This window comes from Ptiloglossa arizonensis, chromosome 7 (assembly GCF_051014685.1).
Source record: "Ptiloglossa arizonensis isolate GNS036 chromosome 7, iyPtiAriz1_principal, whole genome shotgun sequence".
Taxonomy (NCBI): domain Eukaryota; kingdom Metazoa; phylum Arthropoda; class Insecta; order Hymenoptera; family Colletidae; genus Ptiloglossa; species Ptiloglossa arizonensis.
Window position 1 is genome coordinate 22592149 of NC_135054.1, and position 18686 is coordinate 22610834.

At 50.4% G+C, this 18686-nt stretch overlaps 1 protein-coding gene across 4 annotated transcripts in view; it reads left to right on the top strand.

Annotated features, from left to right (window-relative positions):
- The first annotated feature begins 379 nt into the window (after positions 1-379).
- Dop2r (dopamine D2-like receptor) overlaps positions 380-18686 on the top strand; it is a 155187-nt gene continuing 136880 nt past the window's right edge. For all 4 annotated transcript variants that reach the window (XM_076316550.1, XM_076316551.1, XM_076316553.1 and 1 more), the window contains exons 1-2: positions 380-1628; positions 7602-8549. In XM_076316550.1, coding sequence (XP_076172665.1) covers positions 7869-8549 — 681 coding nt within the window. In that variant the 5' untranslated portion in view covers positions 380-1628; positions 7602-7868. The remainder of the gene's footprint in view (positions 1629-7601; positions 8550-18686) is intronic.

Below are 18686 nucleotides of genomic sequence, written 5' to 3' on the forward strand. Positions count from 1 at the left end.
GCGGGGAATCGTCGCGTCGAAAGGACGTCTGTCTCGGACGGTGAGCCAGCGAGGTAGTCGATCGGTCGAAATTTTGGAATTTTGGGTCTAAAGTAGAAAAGGGGCGAGTGGAGCGGGGCGAGCTCGGTTCCCTTGCTCGGAAGGGTGCAGGGTAGCGGAAGACGGGGTTGGAGGAGGAAATGGGCAGAGGAGAGTCGCGAATTAGGGGTCGGTGGCGAGGAGAACAGCGTGCGCGCGTAGGATCGAAGAGAGAGGGTCGGGTGCCTTCCCCTCCGTTGCTCCTCCCTCCAGGCGATCTCTCACGAACGCGCGAGCTTCGGGATTCGAGGCGGTGTGGAGACTCGAGTAGACAGCCAGTCGCTCGCCGTTCGTTCGACAACGTGGCTCGGAAGTGCTGCCCCGGCGATCCAGAGAAGCGGCCCGAAACGACCACGACGATGTGGATGACTACGTCGACGATGTCGCCGTTGGTCGTTCGATATCGGGGAACGCGGTCCGACCGGCTCCTCCAGGCACAACGATAGAACCGGGTACGCGCGTTTCGATCGCGATCGGTCACAGTGGAATCCACAGGTTACCCCGGTGGCGTCCTCCTTCGACGCCAACAACGCCCGTTTCCTCGCTCGTACGCCGCGTGTGAGATACTGTTTCGAGCGTGATACCGAACGATCGTTTCGAGGAAGACGGTGATACGCGCCAAGATGGTCCGAGGGAACGCAAACGGTAGCGAGGTGTCGATGGAAGAGGACTCGCCACGGAACGGAGAATAATGTTGCGCGATTCGCTCTCGAGGATCGAATGGAAAGCACGCCGGGCGCTCGCGGATCCCTTTCGATCCAAGTATTCCCAAGCATTCGGCGATAGAGGGGTAAATTTCCTGCTGGGAAACTCGACGTCGATCGAACGGCCGGTCGAAGCTCGACCGGTCCGGATTTAACCAGCGTCTGGTATCCGATCGAAGCGGCGTCCGGTGTCGTCCGCCCGACTCGATCGTTCGATCGGTGCACCGTGGAAGACGAGTACCGGTTGGAGACTCGCCGCCGATCCTCACGTTGAACGTCTCTCCGTGGAAAAACGTAATAATTCGACGCGGCACAATGCCAGCAGCTCTCGACCGAGTACAATGCCGAGCCGAGGTTTTTGATCTCGTTGCAAAATATTGAATCGATCTACCGCCGGTGAATGGCGGAGCTTAGGACGACTTCCGTGTATTCTATGGTTGGGTCACGGTGCCGGGGATCATCCCCCTGACACACACACGCGCGCACGTACGCGGGCATATAGGGCGGACGCGGGTGCGAGAGGGACGGAGAGATACACTCGATACGTCGATCTTGCGCAGAATATGAGCCAGGCACGAGGAGAACTCGACGACGAACGCGTGACACCATGAGGAAATTCTCGTGCGAATCGACGTCGATTACGGATTTACCCTTCGACTCGCTGGATTACGCGGCGTCGAAGAACGCAGCGACGTCTCCGACCAACCACTGGCAACGCACCCTCGCGATCGACGAGGACGTTTGAGTGTTCCGTGATATCACCGGGCGCAGGACCGTTGAGAAGTCGTTGGAAATCGAGACGATCATGGACGAACCTTGCGATCGGAGATCCCACGGTGGTCAACGGTGAGTAACGATTTCGTAGCTTCGATCATCAGGGGGTGGGAACGCGACTTTGCGTCCGCCAAGGTCCACTCGGCCGAGAAATACCTCGTCGTGTCAAGGGTGTAGCCACGCGCGATTTGAATTGTTAAGCGAAACCGTAACGGCCATCGATCGAAACGCGATTCGACACCGAAGAAAAGGGGACTAACCGAAAGACCACCGGAACCAACGAGAAGAGGAACGGGTCTCGCGGTACGCACGGAATACGAAATCCTTGTTTTCTTTTCTTTTCTTTTCTTTTTTTTTCGCACTTTCGTTCTTTCCCTTCGAGAGAGATTAAGAGCGCTAGCGCGACGCCCCGGGAAAATTATTATCGACGTTCCGTTTAAATCACGTTACACCGAGCGACGAGCGAACGGAGGCGAATTATTAATATTCGCCGCCGGTAATAATTCGTTCGCAACAATTTCGTGTCCGATTACATCGGGCAGCGCGACGCGCGTTTGCGGATTATCGGTCGTTGTATTTCCACGATTATAGTTTCGCGAATTACGGCATCCCGTCGCACTTAACGACGAATCGGAAGGACTTTACGCGGCTCGGTTGCAATTTCCAGAGCGTCGACGGTGTTCGGCCACGGTTACGGAGATAGAGTCCGGACAGTCGCGCGTAAAGTAACGGATATTCGTAATCGAGCGGGTCAAGAACGTTTCGAATTAACGCCCGTTCCGGCATTCTCCGGAGAAGCGGAATAAACCGCGAGAATAACGACCGTCGAATTTCGTGCCGCCGACCTTATTACGGCTCGTTCCACTGTCGGGCATAACGCGTGCTTGCACTACTTAACGCCACGGAGTCATCGTTGCGTCGCGACAACCGCTTTCGAACGATTTTCTTTTTTTCTTTTCGTCGATTCGTATCAACATCGAACCGCCAACGAATTTTCCGAGTCCACCGGCGAAAGATAAGTGGAAACTCGTCGCGGGTTTTGACCGTTAAAGGGTTTCGACGTAGATCGTTTTCCCTTTACGGCGAACGAGAGGTTCGTTGTTCGGTAGACGGTTAACAGGTATGCAAAAAGTACTTGTCCTGTTTTCGCTAAATTTAATGCAGTGCACGTTACCTGTTGCACTCGCTGTCGTTGCGTTCCTCCCAGTGTCTTAGGAAAGAAATTTATAGCGCTTCTCCGCGCCTCGTCTAACCGCGCTATTAAATCATAGAACCGAGTAAATTATTGTTTCCTTATCCGCGAGTTTCTTTCCGTCCGGGTAGAACGCTCGGAGGATTGATCGCACTTTGGACCTCGACCGGGTATTTTTAAGCACGTGGATTCTTACAGAGCCGGCGAAAGTGACGCGATACGATAAGTTATGCAATTTAGAGAGCGCAACGATTTACGAATGCTCGAACAACGTTCCGTGTCCACATTCGGAAACTTCGAAAAGGTACTCGCGAACATCGCCGACGTGCACTGTACGATAATCAACGGAAGGATCGATATTACGGAATTCGTATTATTTAAAATCTCCGCGATGTTGGCTCGTCACGGTTGCTCGTAACGGTTACGGTAACTCGCGCCGGAGGTGTGCTGTACAGTCTCGCGTGCACACGCGATTGTCGTTGCAACTCGACGTACGACTAATCGTACGATAAATTGTTACGTCTATGGCTCGTATTGGAATCCATTCACCCTTCGTCGGTGTTCTCTCGCGACCGATACCACGGTAGAAACGTGCCCTCGATCTCGCGCGGTGTGCTCCGAACGTTTGCCGCTCGCTCGTACAGATATATTACGCGTAGCTGCGATTGTAAATAAGCATTCCTGCGTCAGAGGCAACCGTCTTCGCCTCTCCGGTTACGAGTAATTACCGTTGCCTCGGGTTCGAGCGAAAGGGGACCGAAACATCTCCGTTTCAGCGGAATTTCTTGCTAATTGGTCGCAATTAATTATACCATTATTTCGCTGATTAATCTAAGTCGAGTCCGCTGCAACTCGGAACCATCTTTTTCCCGGTGATGCATCGCGCTCCCGTGCCTTTCTCTTCGTGCTGCTGCACAGGTAAAGCCGCGCGAACGATCGATCTTAGGAGCCGCGATTTCATTTCTTGCGAGACAGAAACCGTCTCGCCGGCCGGAATGAATTGCATATTGTGTTTCTCTTTGCGAACGTGGAAACGTTTCCTTCTCGCGGCTAACGGATTACCTTTTGTGCCGTTCTTCGTCTATTTGCACTCTTGCCAAAGATACGCGCGATGGATCCTCGAGAGCATCCGGGGATCTTTGCCTTCGCGAAACGCGGATGTCGTCGGGAATTACCGAACAATCGTGGTCGTGCATCGCGCCCTTCCTGGGAGTCGAGAGAAACTTTCGCGACGATGATCCGTACTATTCTCGTTCGTAGATACAGGGTGTGCAGAAAATTAATTCCATATTTCGTTCTCGAGCAACTTGCCGATGAAACGAACCACCTCTGGCTTCGTCAGCGTAGATTTTGCTCTCGACGAACCTCGAAGAAGGAAATTGGACTCGATCTCACCACTTTTGAACATCGAACGGCACGGAAACGTATCTTTCCTAACTTGTATCCGGTGTCGTCTGTAAATAAGCGAATCGATCTCTCGCGCGTCTGTGCGAAATAAACGATTGCGCCGTATCCAAACGACGAGCGAGCAAAGCGAGGCAAATTTTCGAGGCACCTTGCGTTTCACGGTTCTTCGAGATTAACTTTTATTCGGAGTGGAGCGTGGAAGCGAAACTTTGCCCCGTTCTGCGAGAGAAGCATCCCCGGTGTCATAATTTCGTCCAGTAGCGCGCGTTCTACGATTGTTTGCCATCGTCACCCTCGCAATATATTTCGAGATGCGGTGCTTCCGCGACGTCGAAAGTACGTTTCGTGCACTTTTGCCGCGTTTAATATCGTTTCGTAACGCATCGGATCGCTCCGGAAGCCTTCGCGTGTTTACCGATTTTCGACTCGTTTTTCGTTTATTTCGATTCGTTACACGAGAGTCGGACTATCCTTTGGAATGAGCGTACTTGGAAGACTGCATCGAGATGTCCTCGTCGAACGACGAAATTACCGATCGGAACGGAGAGACGAAAAATTGCAAAACGCGTTGGAAGATATATCGTCGATCGATTCGATCGTTTTCCGTGCGAAGAACGAGACTTGTGCAGACTTCTTCCACGAAGCGAGAGACGCACGGTTCGTTTTTATCGACGAATTAATCGCGTTCGAGTCGTTGAATAAATATTTTTAGGGGGCCCGTGTAGAGCTGTCGCGGTGTCGCGTATAAAAATATTTACCGCAGTCGTCGAGCGCGAGATTTTAATTCGGAATGGAAAATGAATTGAAACGGGACGTGTAAACTGACGCGACCGATGGAAAATTTACACTGCATTAACCAACGTGCGGTTCCGCGTCGAAAAAAGGTAACGTTGGACTTTCGCGTCCTTCTGATTTACATGCTACCGAGGAATAATGCAAATAATTGCACAGAGGCTGCGCAAAGAAAGAGGGAAAAAGCGAGCCGAGTGGGGGAAACGTCAGAGCCCCGGCATCGAGAACAAAATTTCAACACTACATTCTTCTCTCAGGATTATAACGTTACTTTGCATATTTACATATTCAGATATCACGGTGCTCTCTTACCCGGACACACGAAAGAACGACGCCCGAAGGAAATGCATTTCATTCCGACGCGATTAATTATAAACATCGCGAAACGTCGTTCGAGATCGCGCTCGTTGAAACGACCGACTCGACCAGACAATCATTTTTCACGGACCAGATAATACGTCCTTGATAAATCGCGTTCGGTCGCGTATTTGTTTGTTGAAAATCCGCGTGACGCAGGACGCGCGCTGACATTTGGATATACGTTGGCTGAAATACGATGTAAAATTTCGCATCGCAAAACATGTTTTAACCGACGTCGTCCCTTTGCTGACGTTTAGCTAACGTCGACGTTCGGAGTGGCAACATTTTTCGCGATAAAGCTCTACTTCCGAAAACTAAAAGTAGGAAGGCAACGACAACGCGTTCGTCCGTGAAACTTGAGCGATGGGACGATACGCGTCGCAGGGAACAAACGTGTAAAACGAAAGAAAGGAAAGAAAGAGAACGATCGTCGAAAGCGACGAAACGTCTTCCCGTACGACGATCTTTCGCTACTCTTTCCTCGTTCCGTGTAAATATCGCGCCCGTAACGTTCCAGCGAATCGAGCGTCGTTCATTATTTCGTAACGCGGCCCGTGCTTCCCGAGTCGCTGTGCACCGTGACGGCAGATTTAAGCTATTTATCAGCGAGTTCCATCCTTTTTCATTAAAATATCTTGTATCCGTATATACGCGGCGCTACTATGTCAAGGTGCTCGAAACTTTAACAGCGGAGTACTCGCGACCCTCGTTTTATCTCGTTCTTCTAACGTTTTCCACTCCCATTACGCTCCGTACGGAGCGAGCTCCTAACACGCTCGTCTCGAGCCATTCGTAAATCACGCGTTGTACCAAAAATCGTTTCGCGCAAGAATTTCGCGGAAGCTGGTTCTTTTTATTCGATGGACGGATGTCGAATATTCGAAGATCGATCTCGTTCCTTTGACGGAAAATCGTTTTTTATTTTCGCGGCAAAATTTGAACGAGCCTCTCCACTCGCGTAAAATTGGACTCGACGAGCGTCGCGCGAGTATACATCGCGACGCGACGCGACGCGCGCGTGGAAAACGCGACGCCGTGTAACGCACCCCTCGAAACTATGTTTACTCGGAACGATTATTCGTACATCGCATAATTTGCAAGTTTGGTCGAGACGGGCGCGTTAGACGACTCGGTCTCCGCATCCGGGGAAATTCTATAGCCAACAACTGCAACACCTTCCGACGAGAAATTTACAGCTCCGAAGATAGCGACTCGCGATACACTCGACTGGGCTCGTTAAGTGTATGTAGAACAGGAGAATCGCCGGGAACTGTGGCTCCTGGGGGATAAGGAGATGATTTCTGTTCTTAAGAGGGTCACCCGACGTCCCCCGGGGACGATGCTCCGTTGAAGCGTCTCGAGATCCACCCCCGTATCCTCTTTCCTGCCCGTGTCTGTGCCGGAAGGCTCCGAGAAACACCGTAATGTCTGTCCATCTGTCAATCCCACCCCTCCGGCATGCGTGACTTCGATCCTTTTACCTCGCCGAGCGTGAACGACATCTCCTACGTAAAAGCTTAAGCCGAACCAGCCAGTTCCCAGCTACCAGCCGTGAGTTTTCTTTTAATTCTGAGATTGCGCGGCGACATTCGTTTCGAACGGATGAATGCCATCGTGATTCATGGATCTTTTCCGTCTTCGATTCAACGGGAAGAAGAATAGACTCGCCGAGCACGGTTCGAATCTAGCGTCGAAAATGGATAAATATTTATCACGGAGTATCGAATCGTTAATCAACATTAAAAAGGCAACGCGGCACGTTTCTTTTCTCGCGATCAACGCTACGAAGAATCGATCGTTTCCGCGTAAACGATAGAGTTCGTCGTTACGACGGTATCTTCCGTTCCCCTTCTCCTTCCCCGTGATTCTCGTTTCGGTTACTTTGTTCCCTTTGATACCAAACGAGGCTAATTTCCGCGAATATTCCCGGAGCACCGATTCCAAACGGCAACACGGGAAACTCGTTTCCAAGTCCGGTTTCTTTTGTCGCGCGAAACGAGGCTTCCTTCGTTGCACCCGTGCCGGCCACGTTTCTCCGCGAGTTAATATTTAATCCGAGGGTTCCTAGGGGCTCCTTTGAAACTCGTTACACGCGACCATCCCCGATCCCGTTTAATTAAACTTTTTCGAAGCCGGCGGCGGGCCGGTTCGTCTCCGTTTCCAGGTCGGCACGCGTCCACACCGCGGGTATAAAATTAAGACGCTCGCCGCGCGAACTAATCGAATTACATCGGTTCGTAGTGAGTTTTCGTGTCGGCGACTCGCACTGATCGCGTATCTTTTTCCCATTACAGAGATTCTCGGCGGGGTATTTCAATGATACGCGTCTAAGCCAGGGGCGGCGCGGTCGCCGCGATCGGCGAGCCTGCAGCACCTCGTTTCTTGCGCACACGGAGGATCAAGGGGGACCTTATCGCGCGGGGAACATCACCTCGGGCTAGCGGAGGAGAGAAGGCTCGCGGATAACGGCCACGAGAAAATGCCGGGAAAAATCGTGGAAACGGATTTCCAGCCGGGACGTCCGAGGATCTTGTAATCGGTCGTCCAGGAACGGATTCGAAATGGAGACCAGGACGAACGAGTCGTTGGTCGGATCCATCGCGAGGAATCTGTCGTTGGAGCAACAGCGACACCAGGATCGATTGCTCACCGTGTCCGCGACCGTCCAGGACGACGAGACCATCCTCTCGAGGAGCGAGGCGGACGCGTCGAGCAGCGGCGTCGAGCTGAGCTGGTACAACGACTCGTCGAGCACCGAATCGTGGTTCGGCGCGTCGTCGTCGCCGTTCTCCTCGTCGTTCTCGTCGTTTTCGTCGTCCTCGTCGTCGCCCGGCTCCGACAATTACACCAGCATATCGAACCTGTTCGTGTTGGAGGACCTGAGCGACTACCTGAGTCGGTTGAACGATTTCGTGAATCTGACGTACGCCGGTGGTGCAGGTGACTTGAACGGAACCGTGAACTGCACGTCGTCGATCGTCGCTGGAACCGCGGCGGGCGTCGTCAGTGCCGGCGAGTGCGTACCGACGGCCGACGTCGACGAGAAAACGAACGCTAACAGCTGGTGGGCGCTGATCCTCGTGATCGTGCCGTGCCTGACTCTCTTCGGCAACGTGCTCGTCATTCTCGCAGTGGTTCGCGAGAGGGCCCTGCAGACCGTCACCAACTACTTCATCGTCAGTCTGGCCGTCGCCGATCTTCTGGTAGCTGTGCTCGTCATGCCGTTCGCCGTCTACGTCCTGGTGAGTCCACAACTCCGATAATCTCTCTAGCGACCCGCATTCTTTCTCGAAAGTGCGTAACTTTTCCCGTCGCTACTTTCTTCTTGCTCGAGAAATTATAATCGCGAGAGAATATCGACAGACGCTTCCGCCCGTTGCTTCGTCACCTCCACTCGGTGTTATTGAATATTCTTGTTAAATCTATTTTACGTCGATTTTTCGGCCCTCTGAAAAGACAAAACCGGTCGAAACGGATAACATCGTTCGCTCCTCGCGAACATCGGTGCAAGTAGAAACGGCGATCGGTGGTCAGACGCTACAGACATCTTGAGCGTCATTTTTCCCGAAAACCATGGCTCGAACCATGACTTTTTGATGCATCTCATCGCGCGTAATGAACACACTTCCGTTTGTACTATCGGTTGTCGAACGTCCTGTATAAAAAGGTGTACGATTTCTGCGTTGCATATTTTTCCGCACGGGAAAAATGCAACTGTCTTTAACTTTCCACCTATAGCTGTTTGAACTTTTACCTCGGAGTGATTTCTGACTCGCACCGATACTTTGGGTAATACATATTCCCGCGAGTCCTTTGTTTCCACACTTTTCGTCGCGGATTTATGGTAGCGTGGTGCGAAGTAGATCGTCGTTTGATTATTCGCGACCGATATACGCGCAGTTCCGTCATTGTGTTCGTTATCGCTCTCGAGACGAACAAACCTGTGACTGTGACACAGTACACGGAGGGTCAAACATAAATTTTCAACGGAAGAAAAATGCTTTATGAACGTTTATCAGTTTTTGGAACCACATTTTACGATAGAACGCGATAACTGGCGTTGCACGTTTTTCTGGGTTATCGATTCTTTTTCGTCAGAGAATCACCACGACACCGTAACAGTAGTTTTTGTTGACACTATCCATTGTCGAGGATGGCCAAGGTAATTGACCGCTGTCCGAGACGACGATCGCAAGAATCGGCCTCGAAAACGGTGATCGATCGCCCGCGCTCGAAAATATTTTTTCCAGTCGTTGATGAACCAACCTCGTCTTTGATGTTACAAGTGGTAGATGTAAGTGTTGCGGTTCGATAAAATTCCTATTTATCCTCGCAAAGTAGTACTCTTTATCACGCACCCGCGTATATCCCCAAAGTAGCTCAGATCGATGTGGAATATATTTCAGAATTAATGTCGTTCCCCGTTTCATACGACAAAGGGGAGACGTTTAGAGATTGAAAGTGAAACTTAAAAAAACGAAAGTACGTCTCAACGATCCGTTCTCGCGGAAAGGTCGTTCCTCGTGATTACGTTGGCAAATTTCCCGACGATAAAGTATCGTCAAATCTACAATTATTCGAAGATTCGATCCGTGGCGATCGCGACACTGTTCTCCCCACTTCCCGTTAATTCGACGCGTCTTCGGAGTCTTCCGGGACGTTGAGCGTGTACAAGCGTAATTCGTTTACCGTTTAACCGCAGAATTTTATGGGCCGGCGTTGCGCGAAGGGATCCACGGTTAATTACGGGCCCTTTGTCCCGATAAAAAGCGTAGTTGTCGGCCGTTATCTTGGCGCGGTTAATGAAAGCTGTTTCCAGATACAAACTTCTTTGAAATTCGCGAGGCGAGCTTCTCGCGGTAATTAAAAGCTAGCGTTACTTTCAGACTCGCGCCGTCCGAGTTCTATTTTTTGCGCGCAATGGCAAAAACCGGCCGAGAGTCGGCGGGGTGGTCAGGGGTGGTTTAATTATGGTTAATTGAAAAGCACGTCGTATTTATTAGCCCGGGCTCGATACGGTTCGGCTGGTGAAATTTCTTTGCCGCGTAATCGCGTCGTCCTCTCGGCCATTTTTTGCGAGTTTCCGGAAGGAGCTTCGCGTACACGGGGCTGGTCGTAATTCAAAAGTACGCGCGAGACAACCGGAACGGAGAGTTGAGAACGTCCCCGCGAGCTCCCTTCGACGAGGGAGACATCTCGGTGCCGGTTATCGAGAGAAACGATTACGCTCGTCGTTCGGCTGTCGGTGTCCCCGTGGTTCGGTTTCGCGGCCGAGACGAACGAAAACAGGATCGGTCGATTAAAGCGGTTCGAGTAATTCTTCGAGCTAGGACTCCCGCGAAACCCGTGATAACGCGTGACCCATTTCCTTTTGCAACGACGCTCCCCGAGTTACAACGCGACTATCGAACGAACGGAGCCTGCCGGCGGTGTTCTTTTTACGGCGCGCCAGTATTTATTCGGTTCTCGTTTCATTTACGTTCGGAAATAAATTTCAATGTAACGCAGGGAGCGGTAACAATTCTCCGATGAATTTATTCCGCTTCGTTACGGAATAATACCGTCCATTTGCACGGTTTTTACGATCTCGTTTGTTTCTTATTAATTTCCTCGGAGATGTGCACCACCGTTCACCGGAGTGCCATACGCCGCGAGGCGTCGCACGGACCGTTTCGAATTTACGTTGGGTCGAGTAAATATCAAACTTTCCAACGTTTACGATCGAGTCATTCGTTCGTTGTAACACACCGACTACCAACATTTACGTAATCCCGTTGCAAAGGGAATTCCCTTTAATCCACTTTTCCCGTTCGCTGCGATACGATATTAGCGTTAATATCGTCGGCATTGCGCGAAATACGCGCTAAGCGGATGTTACGGGAATCCCATCGAATATTTCATTTTACCCGCTTCCGTAAATCGTGTTAACAGTTCGAGACAATGTTCGAGATGTTTGCAACATTCCGGATTTTTTAACGTTTGGGTGGAAAGTCGCGATCGTTGGTCCCGTCGTTGTTCGTTCGAAGGCGAGAAAGAACGCGTCGGAGATCCAAAGTCCGTAAAAGTTACGGTTACAAAAATCTTTGGACGAGCGGATTGGAAAACTCTCACCGGGAACGGATCTCTCGAAACTTCCTTATTAATTTATGCTCATCTCCTTGGACGATTCACCGCGGCGAGACGAATAAGCAGCGAAGCGTACGCTAGCTGAAAGTCGCCGCGCAATATCTCCGGAAAAGAAGTTTGCGGAAAGGTCGGCGTCGAGGCGCGATGCAAACTTCCGTCGTGAAGGAAGATAATAATTCTATGATTGTGACGCGGTGGAGAGATACGTTTCAGGGGTAGGAAGGCGGGGGGAAATTTGGATCGAAGGATCGTAAAAACGTCGTAAACGTCGAATTTCGGGCCAACTAGTTATTCGTATTCTACCCGTATCGTCCGTTTTTACGGCAACTTTTATCCGAGCCACTCGAAATCGCGGCACGACGAAAACTCCGCAGCCGGGGCGCGATTTATTCGCGCCACCGGTTTAAGGGGGTTTCCTCGTGTCTCGAGTCGAAAAATGGGCAATACTTGAGATTTTATTTCCGAGAATGGTACGCGATATACGAAACTGAATCTTTTTGCGCCAATTAATGTATATACGCAAAGACGTTGGACGAATTTCAACGCGCAACTTGCCGTAACGATGAACCGGTTAAAAAAATTCTCATTACGAAGTAGTTTCCGACCACCTGTGACAGTTCCTGGACTTACACGCTGTTTGAATGCAAATTAATTCCACGGTTATTCCACGCGGAGAGAAATCAGAAATTGCACAACAATGAACCACAAAACCTCCAATTACTTCCGCTCCTCGTGGCTTATTCGTTCCCTCGTGATTCAAGACAACCGTTCGTCGCACGGTTTTCCAAATTTAACTTACAAATTCGTACGTCCGATATATTCGAGTCGATGGAATCGTCGAGCGATTATTTCACGGATTTCGAACGTTTACCGTAAAATATCGCATCGCGTACCGATATTTTTCAAACTTTAAGGGAGATTGCAACTCCAGACCGACGTTTGACCATCCATCTTCTACAATCGCGTGTGTAATCACCAATTAAACCGCTCGCGTGAAAAGTGTCCTCTCCGCGAGAATTAACGAGCCACGTGGGCGGTACGTGACGTTTTTAACGTCGGGTACACGCACTGTTGGAAATCTGACAGCCCTTTTTTCCTCTGTGAAATCCGTGAGCGTCACGCAACGCCCCGTATCGACACGTTCCTGGCCCGCGTAACAGAGATATCATTTTGCGTGTCGCGAGAAGTTACACGCGGCGTATAACCGTTACCGAGTATCGTTTTGTAAGCACGACGCGCATGCACCACGACGTGCAGTCATTCAGCACGTGTCGCTTCCCTACGTTCGCCCTAATTAACCTTCCATTTTAACAACGGTCGAGTGTAATTTGTAGGAACGGGTATAATTTATTCCACGCCGCTGATATGAAACGTAATGACCGTTAAATACGTGCCCTTTGCAATATGTATGAGACGCGGTAATATCGGCTAGGCGACTACGTCGTCCGAAGGGCGAAAGTAAAAGTCGCCGCGGTCGAAATTAGGCAATTAAGTGGTAATTACAAACGAAACCCCGGAAGGTTTTACGCTACGGCGAATTTCTAGACCACGTTTCGGGAACGCAACGTTCTATTATTCAAGTAAACCCCGGAGAATTCCCGATATTCTGATAAACGAGACGCCCGCGTATCGACCGAACGCGTTACTTGTTCGAGCAGTCTTGGACGAAAAATTCAATAATTTAAAAAACATGGAATTCGCCCGTCGGTACGACGATTAATAAGATAATGCTTCGGTCGGTCGATCGATAAGGTTCCTTCGACGTCGAGCTGGCCAACCCTGGTCAACGGGTTCCAGGTTCTCTCCATCGGGATGATAAAATCGAAACGTCCGGGACTGGATATTAACGCGATGCAGCGTACTAAAATCCCTCGTCGAACGCTTAAACGATCGTTCGCAAGTTTCGCATTAAACGGTTTAGCGACGCGTGTGTGCGCGCATCCCGTAAATGCGTCGCGACGATAATGTCGCGACGCAAGCGTCGTGCCACAATCGAAGCACTTTAGTCAGGTGCCAGGGTTCTGGTCCGCGTTTCGGAGTTCTCTCCTTCGTCGCAACGTTCGGAACGGTTGCTCTTGGCGTCGTCTCCTCCTCCGAGTTTCCGAACTTCCGCCCCGAAAACGGTCCTCTTCGTTCGCGATTCCGTCTTTTCGAAATATCGTTGGCTCGTACGTAACGCTCGAACCCCGCGCTCGATGCATCAACGACGAGCGTAATCGCGACTCACGCAGTCCCGGGTCAGCGTGCAGCGATTTCCGCTGCATCGGCTGGCAACGTTCGTTTCGTTCTGTCCGTATTTTAAGAAAAAGTTGCGCGAAGGTGCTCCCGAAGGAACACCTCCGCGTCGTTCCTCCTACTGGTGACCTAACGCTGATTGGTAATTCGTTTTTATCGGTCCTCTGGTAGTTCTGAGCTTTTACGGTTACTCGGATCATGAGTTTGCAGGAATTTTTAAATTCCTTCCTGTGCCGTTACGCGAGCGTTGTTGTATCGCCTGTTCCTTTCTTTCTTTTCATTTTTTTTTTTTTTAACACCGGTATCGCGATTCGCGCGCGTATTTTATTTTCTTCGTTCGCACCGCACTCCTCTCCACCCCCGTCCACTCCCACTCTCCGAAAGCTTTTTCATTTCTCTTTGAATTTTCTCCGCTCGTCGAGGCCCTCTCCTAGCAGAGGGAATAAATTAATTAACGCGAAGAATATTGGCGGGCGAAGTGCAGATAATAAGAGACGGACTATAAGAGACGACTGTCGCTGGCAATTTTCTCTATCGTTGGCCATTTTCTACACTGTCGGCGTTTAATCGTTCTCGCCCACTGGTCGTAGTTTACGCGCGCGTAACTTCTCGTCCAATTTCCTCGGTTAGTAGAATTTTCATACCTAGTTCCTTTTTTTCTTTTTTTTTTCAATTACCGTTTCGCGGAAGATTTTCCCACTGTTGCCGTTGCACGCCGGACACGTTTGCTCCAACGCCGTAAAGAAACGACCGCACGCGGTACTTCCGCGCGGTCGGGGCTACTTAATTCGACCGGTGAGTCTTAACGCCCAACCGACCGCACAGTTTGCGAAAAAAGTTTCGTCGCTCGCCGGTATTTTCACGGGACACGTTGCGAACAATTGCATTTAAATACGTTCAACTCGTACATAAATAATTGGCCCGCACGAAATAATTATTATTCATGGACACGCGGAATTATTTTATCATAATTCGTTACGATTCGTGTATCGTATTTACGTAACGAGTTTTACAAATTGCGAATAAGGATTACATCGGTGCAACATCGTCGTCGCAACTGGAACGCGAACAATCCGATATAAAATCGTTCGAATTATCGTGCGGTATTAATTTTGTAGAATTTCTCGTAAACGTTACGGGATCGTTAGACCTCGCGTTTGTCGAACGTCGACGAGTCACGAGCACGGTTTTGATATCACGTGTACGTGACACCGAACGGCGAGGCGCTAAGACAATCCGTGTACCACCTTTTAGCGAAGCATTAACTCGTGCTCGCTGGTCACGTCGGTTCGGCCGTCCCGTACTCCGCCGGAAATCATCCCGTTGTTATTAGATTTCGTCGAGATACGGCGAGAGCAGCTGCACTTTTCTCATATCGGAGTCGTTGCAGTCGGTGACCGAGCGTCACCGTAAATCTTTTCGCGAATTTATACGTAAGACGATGCTCTCGCCTAATCGAAACCGAGATTAACCGATTCGTCGCACGATCGTTCGCGCACGTTTGTATCGTTTTCGTCGAATCGCGAATAGGAGGCTTCGCGATTATCCCCCGTGCCCGGTACCGGGTAAAAGGCGAACGATGGATTTCCTTTTCGACGAGTTCTCTCTTGGCGAGGTTTCGACCGATCCCCGAAGAAGTCGAGCACTTCGTGGACTACGATTAGAACGGAATTCGCGGCGAATCGATGCAATTACGACAAAGTGTTGGCGGTTCGGGAACGTCGCGAGCGTCGATCGTCGAAAGCGGGAGGAAAATTGCAAAGGGCAGAGCACGCGAGACGCGAAAAATAGAGGGACGAAGGGGTCGGGCAGAAGGGCCGGCGCGTGGTGTTTCACGGAGGGTGCGCTGGCGTGACCGCGAGTAATTTCAACCCTCCGTGCCCCCGTCCGCCTCTGTAATCCCACGAATCGAAGGTAGCCTGCACCACTCAGCCGTTTCACCGAGTGGAATAACACGGTAGATCGCCGGCCGGGGCAAGGTCTATGTTAATAACACAGATCACTTCATCGCATGCATGCTTATTTCTTGCTCGACTCAGCCCAGTTTTGATTCGTGCTGCGCACACAGAGGTTAACCCATCGGCCGTGCCGTTAACATGAATATTAATGATCGCGACCGGAGGAGCCACTTTTCTTCTGGGAATAGAGACCGTGGTACCGTTTGACCTTGACAGCCTAACCGCGCACGAATCATCGTCGACTCTCGTTACGCTTCTTATCGGCAATTATTTCTCGCGTTTCGAATTTTTCAATCTTCCAACCGCTTCCGAGGCCGGTCCGACACCGAGAAACGGGGATTTAAAAATAAATCGTCCACCGAATCTTCGTAACTCCGGATATCCTGGTTCAATGGACGACAACGTTTGCCAGAAAATTCGCGGAGCTTTCTATTCGACGAATGGAACCTTCACACTTTTTCGTCGAATACGAAAATAGTCCACGTTGCGGAGAAAAATATTGGAACGGATTGGATCGAGCGAACCCGATCTTCGAAACGTTTCAACGACTCCGCTGGTAGAAACAGACGCGAGTAGAAGCGGTAAACGGTCGGCCGGGCCAACGGCCGCTTCCCTCGCGCGTTTTCGCGAAACTAAATGCTAAACGGCGCTCGAAAGAGTGCCATCGCTCAAATGCCATCGTTCTCGATCTCGACCCTCTTCGATCTCGAGATCGATCGCAACGCGTATTCGACCAAGTACGGAAGGTCGACGAGGTGTGTGCGCGCGTCGAAAAATAAAACGAGAACGCAGCGGTATTTACCGGCGCGCGATTCGTAGTTGATTCGAAGGGCGGTATTTAAAAATCGGGCAAATGGGATTTACAACTGGAACGTGCCGTAGCCGGTGTTTTCGAGATGCACCTGTGCAAACGAAAAACCTAGTTGCACGGTGGAGGTATGCTTCGTGACAAAATTCTCCGATTACAGGACAAAAAAAACTATGTTCCGCGCGCAACCGGTGTAGAAAGCGCACCAATTTCGCGGGATTCGAGCCGGTTGAAATTTCGACGGTGCGTGGACACGAATCCCGTATCCCACAAATCATCGTGCTCGTATATAAACGCGTCGTGGGACCGAGCCCTCGACGTCGCGTACAGACCGAGCGCGTCGTGTCCTTCGTCCCGCCTCGTCGAAGCTTTCGCAGCGGCATTTTCGAGCCGTGGAACGCGTCTTGCACGCTTTCACGGACCGCGATTCGTACGGCTCGTTCCACGTAACAGCCATAATTTCGACACACTCGCGCGCCGTTCATAATTCCAGACTGCTGTTCCCCTTTCGCGGACAATTGAGCCATTGAAAGCGAACAGGGCTCGGCGCTGCTAAAGCTTCGCGTTTGGTTCTTACATTTTTATTTCATTTGCCTCCCCGTTGTAAGCATTTGCAACGCCGCTAGGGAACTCGAGAAAAGATTCGTGTAAAGTTCACCGAGAAATATTTAAAAGGTTCCTGTTTTCTTTTCGCGCGAATACCTGGCAACCCCGTAACAGCCGAGCCACCTTACGTTAACTTCGAGTACCGGTTAATTTGCACACGTGACTGAGAAATAATTGCTTTTCGTCGTTTTCCAACGTAGAGTATAATCGTTAATCGAATACCGCCGCGAAGCCGTCAAGAGGGAAATGGAAAATTTAAATCCGGACGGGAGCTCGCCGGGAAAGTGTTCGCGTCGTGGAATTTAGTTGGAATCTCGAAAGAAGACGTTGCTCGCGACCTTAATGTATCCCGAAACTTCTTTTTGGAACGCTGCGGACGAGTTCTCGAGACGCTGATCGACGAAACGCGTAATGCGAGACGCGATAAAAATGTACATCCCGTCGAAACGGAGCACGTATCTTGTACGGGATGTATCGTTGGCAAACGTAACACGAGCAAACGGAATTATCGTCGAAATAGGCGAGTGGGTTCGAGCGAAGCGTACACGCGGACGAATACGTATTCGAACGAGAATCTCTGGCGCATCTGCATCGGTACGAATCTACTTGAATCGAAACGGGTTTATCATAGGCATCGGGACGTATTAGTTTTACGCCTTTTTCTCGAACACGCGGCTTTATGCTCGTCGTAAACTGTCCGCCGGATGCAAACGCGGTAGCGGCGAACCATTTCGCGGACGAAACTCCGCGCACTTACCGACGAATTGTGTCTTCGCGTTATCGCGATCGCGGTGGCACAGTCGAGAAACCAGCGATCATACTTTCGAACTCAATTGAAGCGAGAGGAAACCACGAGATTATGAATCGCGCGAGAAAACGGGGGGTTGGTGGAAATTTTGAAAAGAACCGTGCAAGAGCACGGCGCAATCTGATCATTTTAGTTGTTGCCGAGACGGTCTAATATATTCCACGTCGAATAAGTTACTTCGAGGAGAAGAAAAAAGAGGTCGTATACTTTTTTTTAGAGCTTTCTGAATTCTCAAGCTTACCTTCAATTTTTCTTCTTTCCACGAAATCCTCGCAGGTTCGTGCGGTGGAAATATTTTATCGCTGAATCCGATACCGGATTCCGTACAAGAAGGCAACGTCGAAAGAAATTTTTGTAAACGCGTCTTGCCGAGTAAATTGTTCGGGACGAGAGAAATTTCAATCGGACAGGAGTTTGATAGCTTTTATCGCCGAGAGCGAGCGGAGGGATTAACAAAAAACTTTGGTAGCCAGCGACTCGTAAATTCAGCATATCGAAATTCACTTTCCACTCGCGACACGGCCGAAAGCCAACGGCGATATATAAAGTTAACGGATCGATCTTAGCTGCTGGCTGGAGTGATCATTTTTCGTTCGTACTTAGATGCTAACCGATACGATCGTTCTTGATCGTTCTTCCGAACCAACGTCGGAAGGAAGAGACAGCATCGGGCGAAGGAAACCGATCTTCCGGCGCTGGCGAGTGTATCGGTCGAGTTCACGGGCCAAGCCGAATATCGCGACGATTGCCGATTCTCGCTGTACAAAAAGATGAAAGTTTTTTGTTTCTCAAAGAGAAACTCGAAGATCGTTCGACTACCAGTAATTCGGTTTCACCC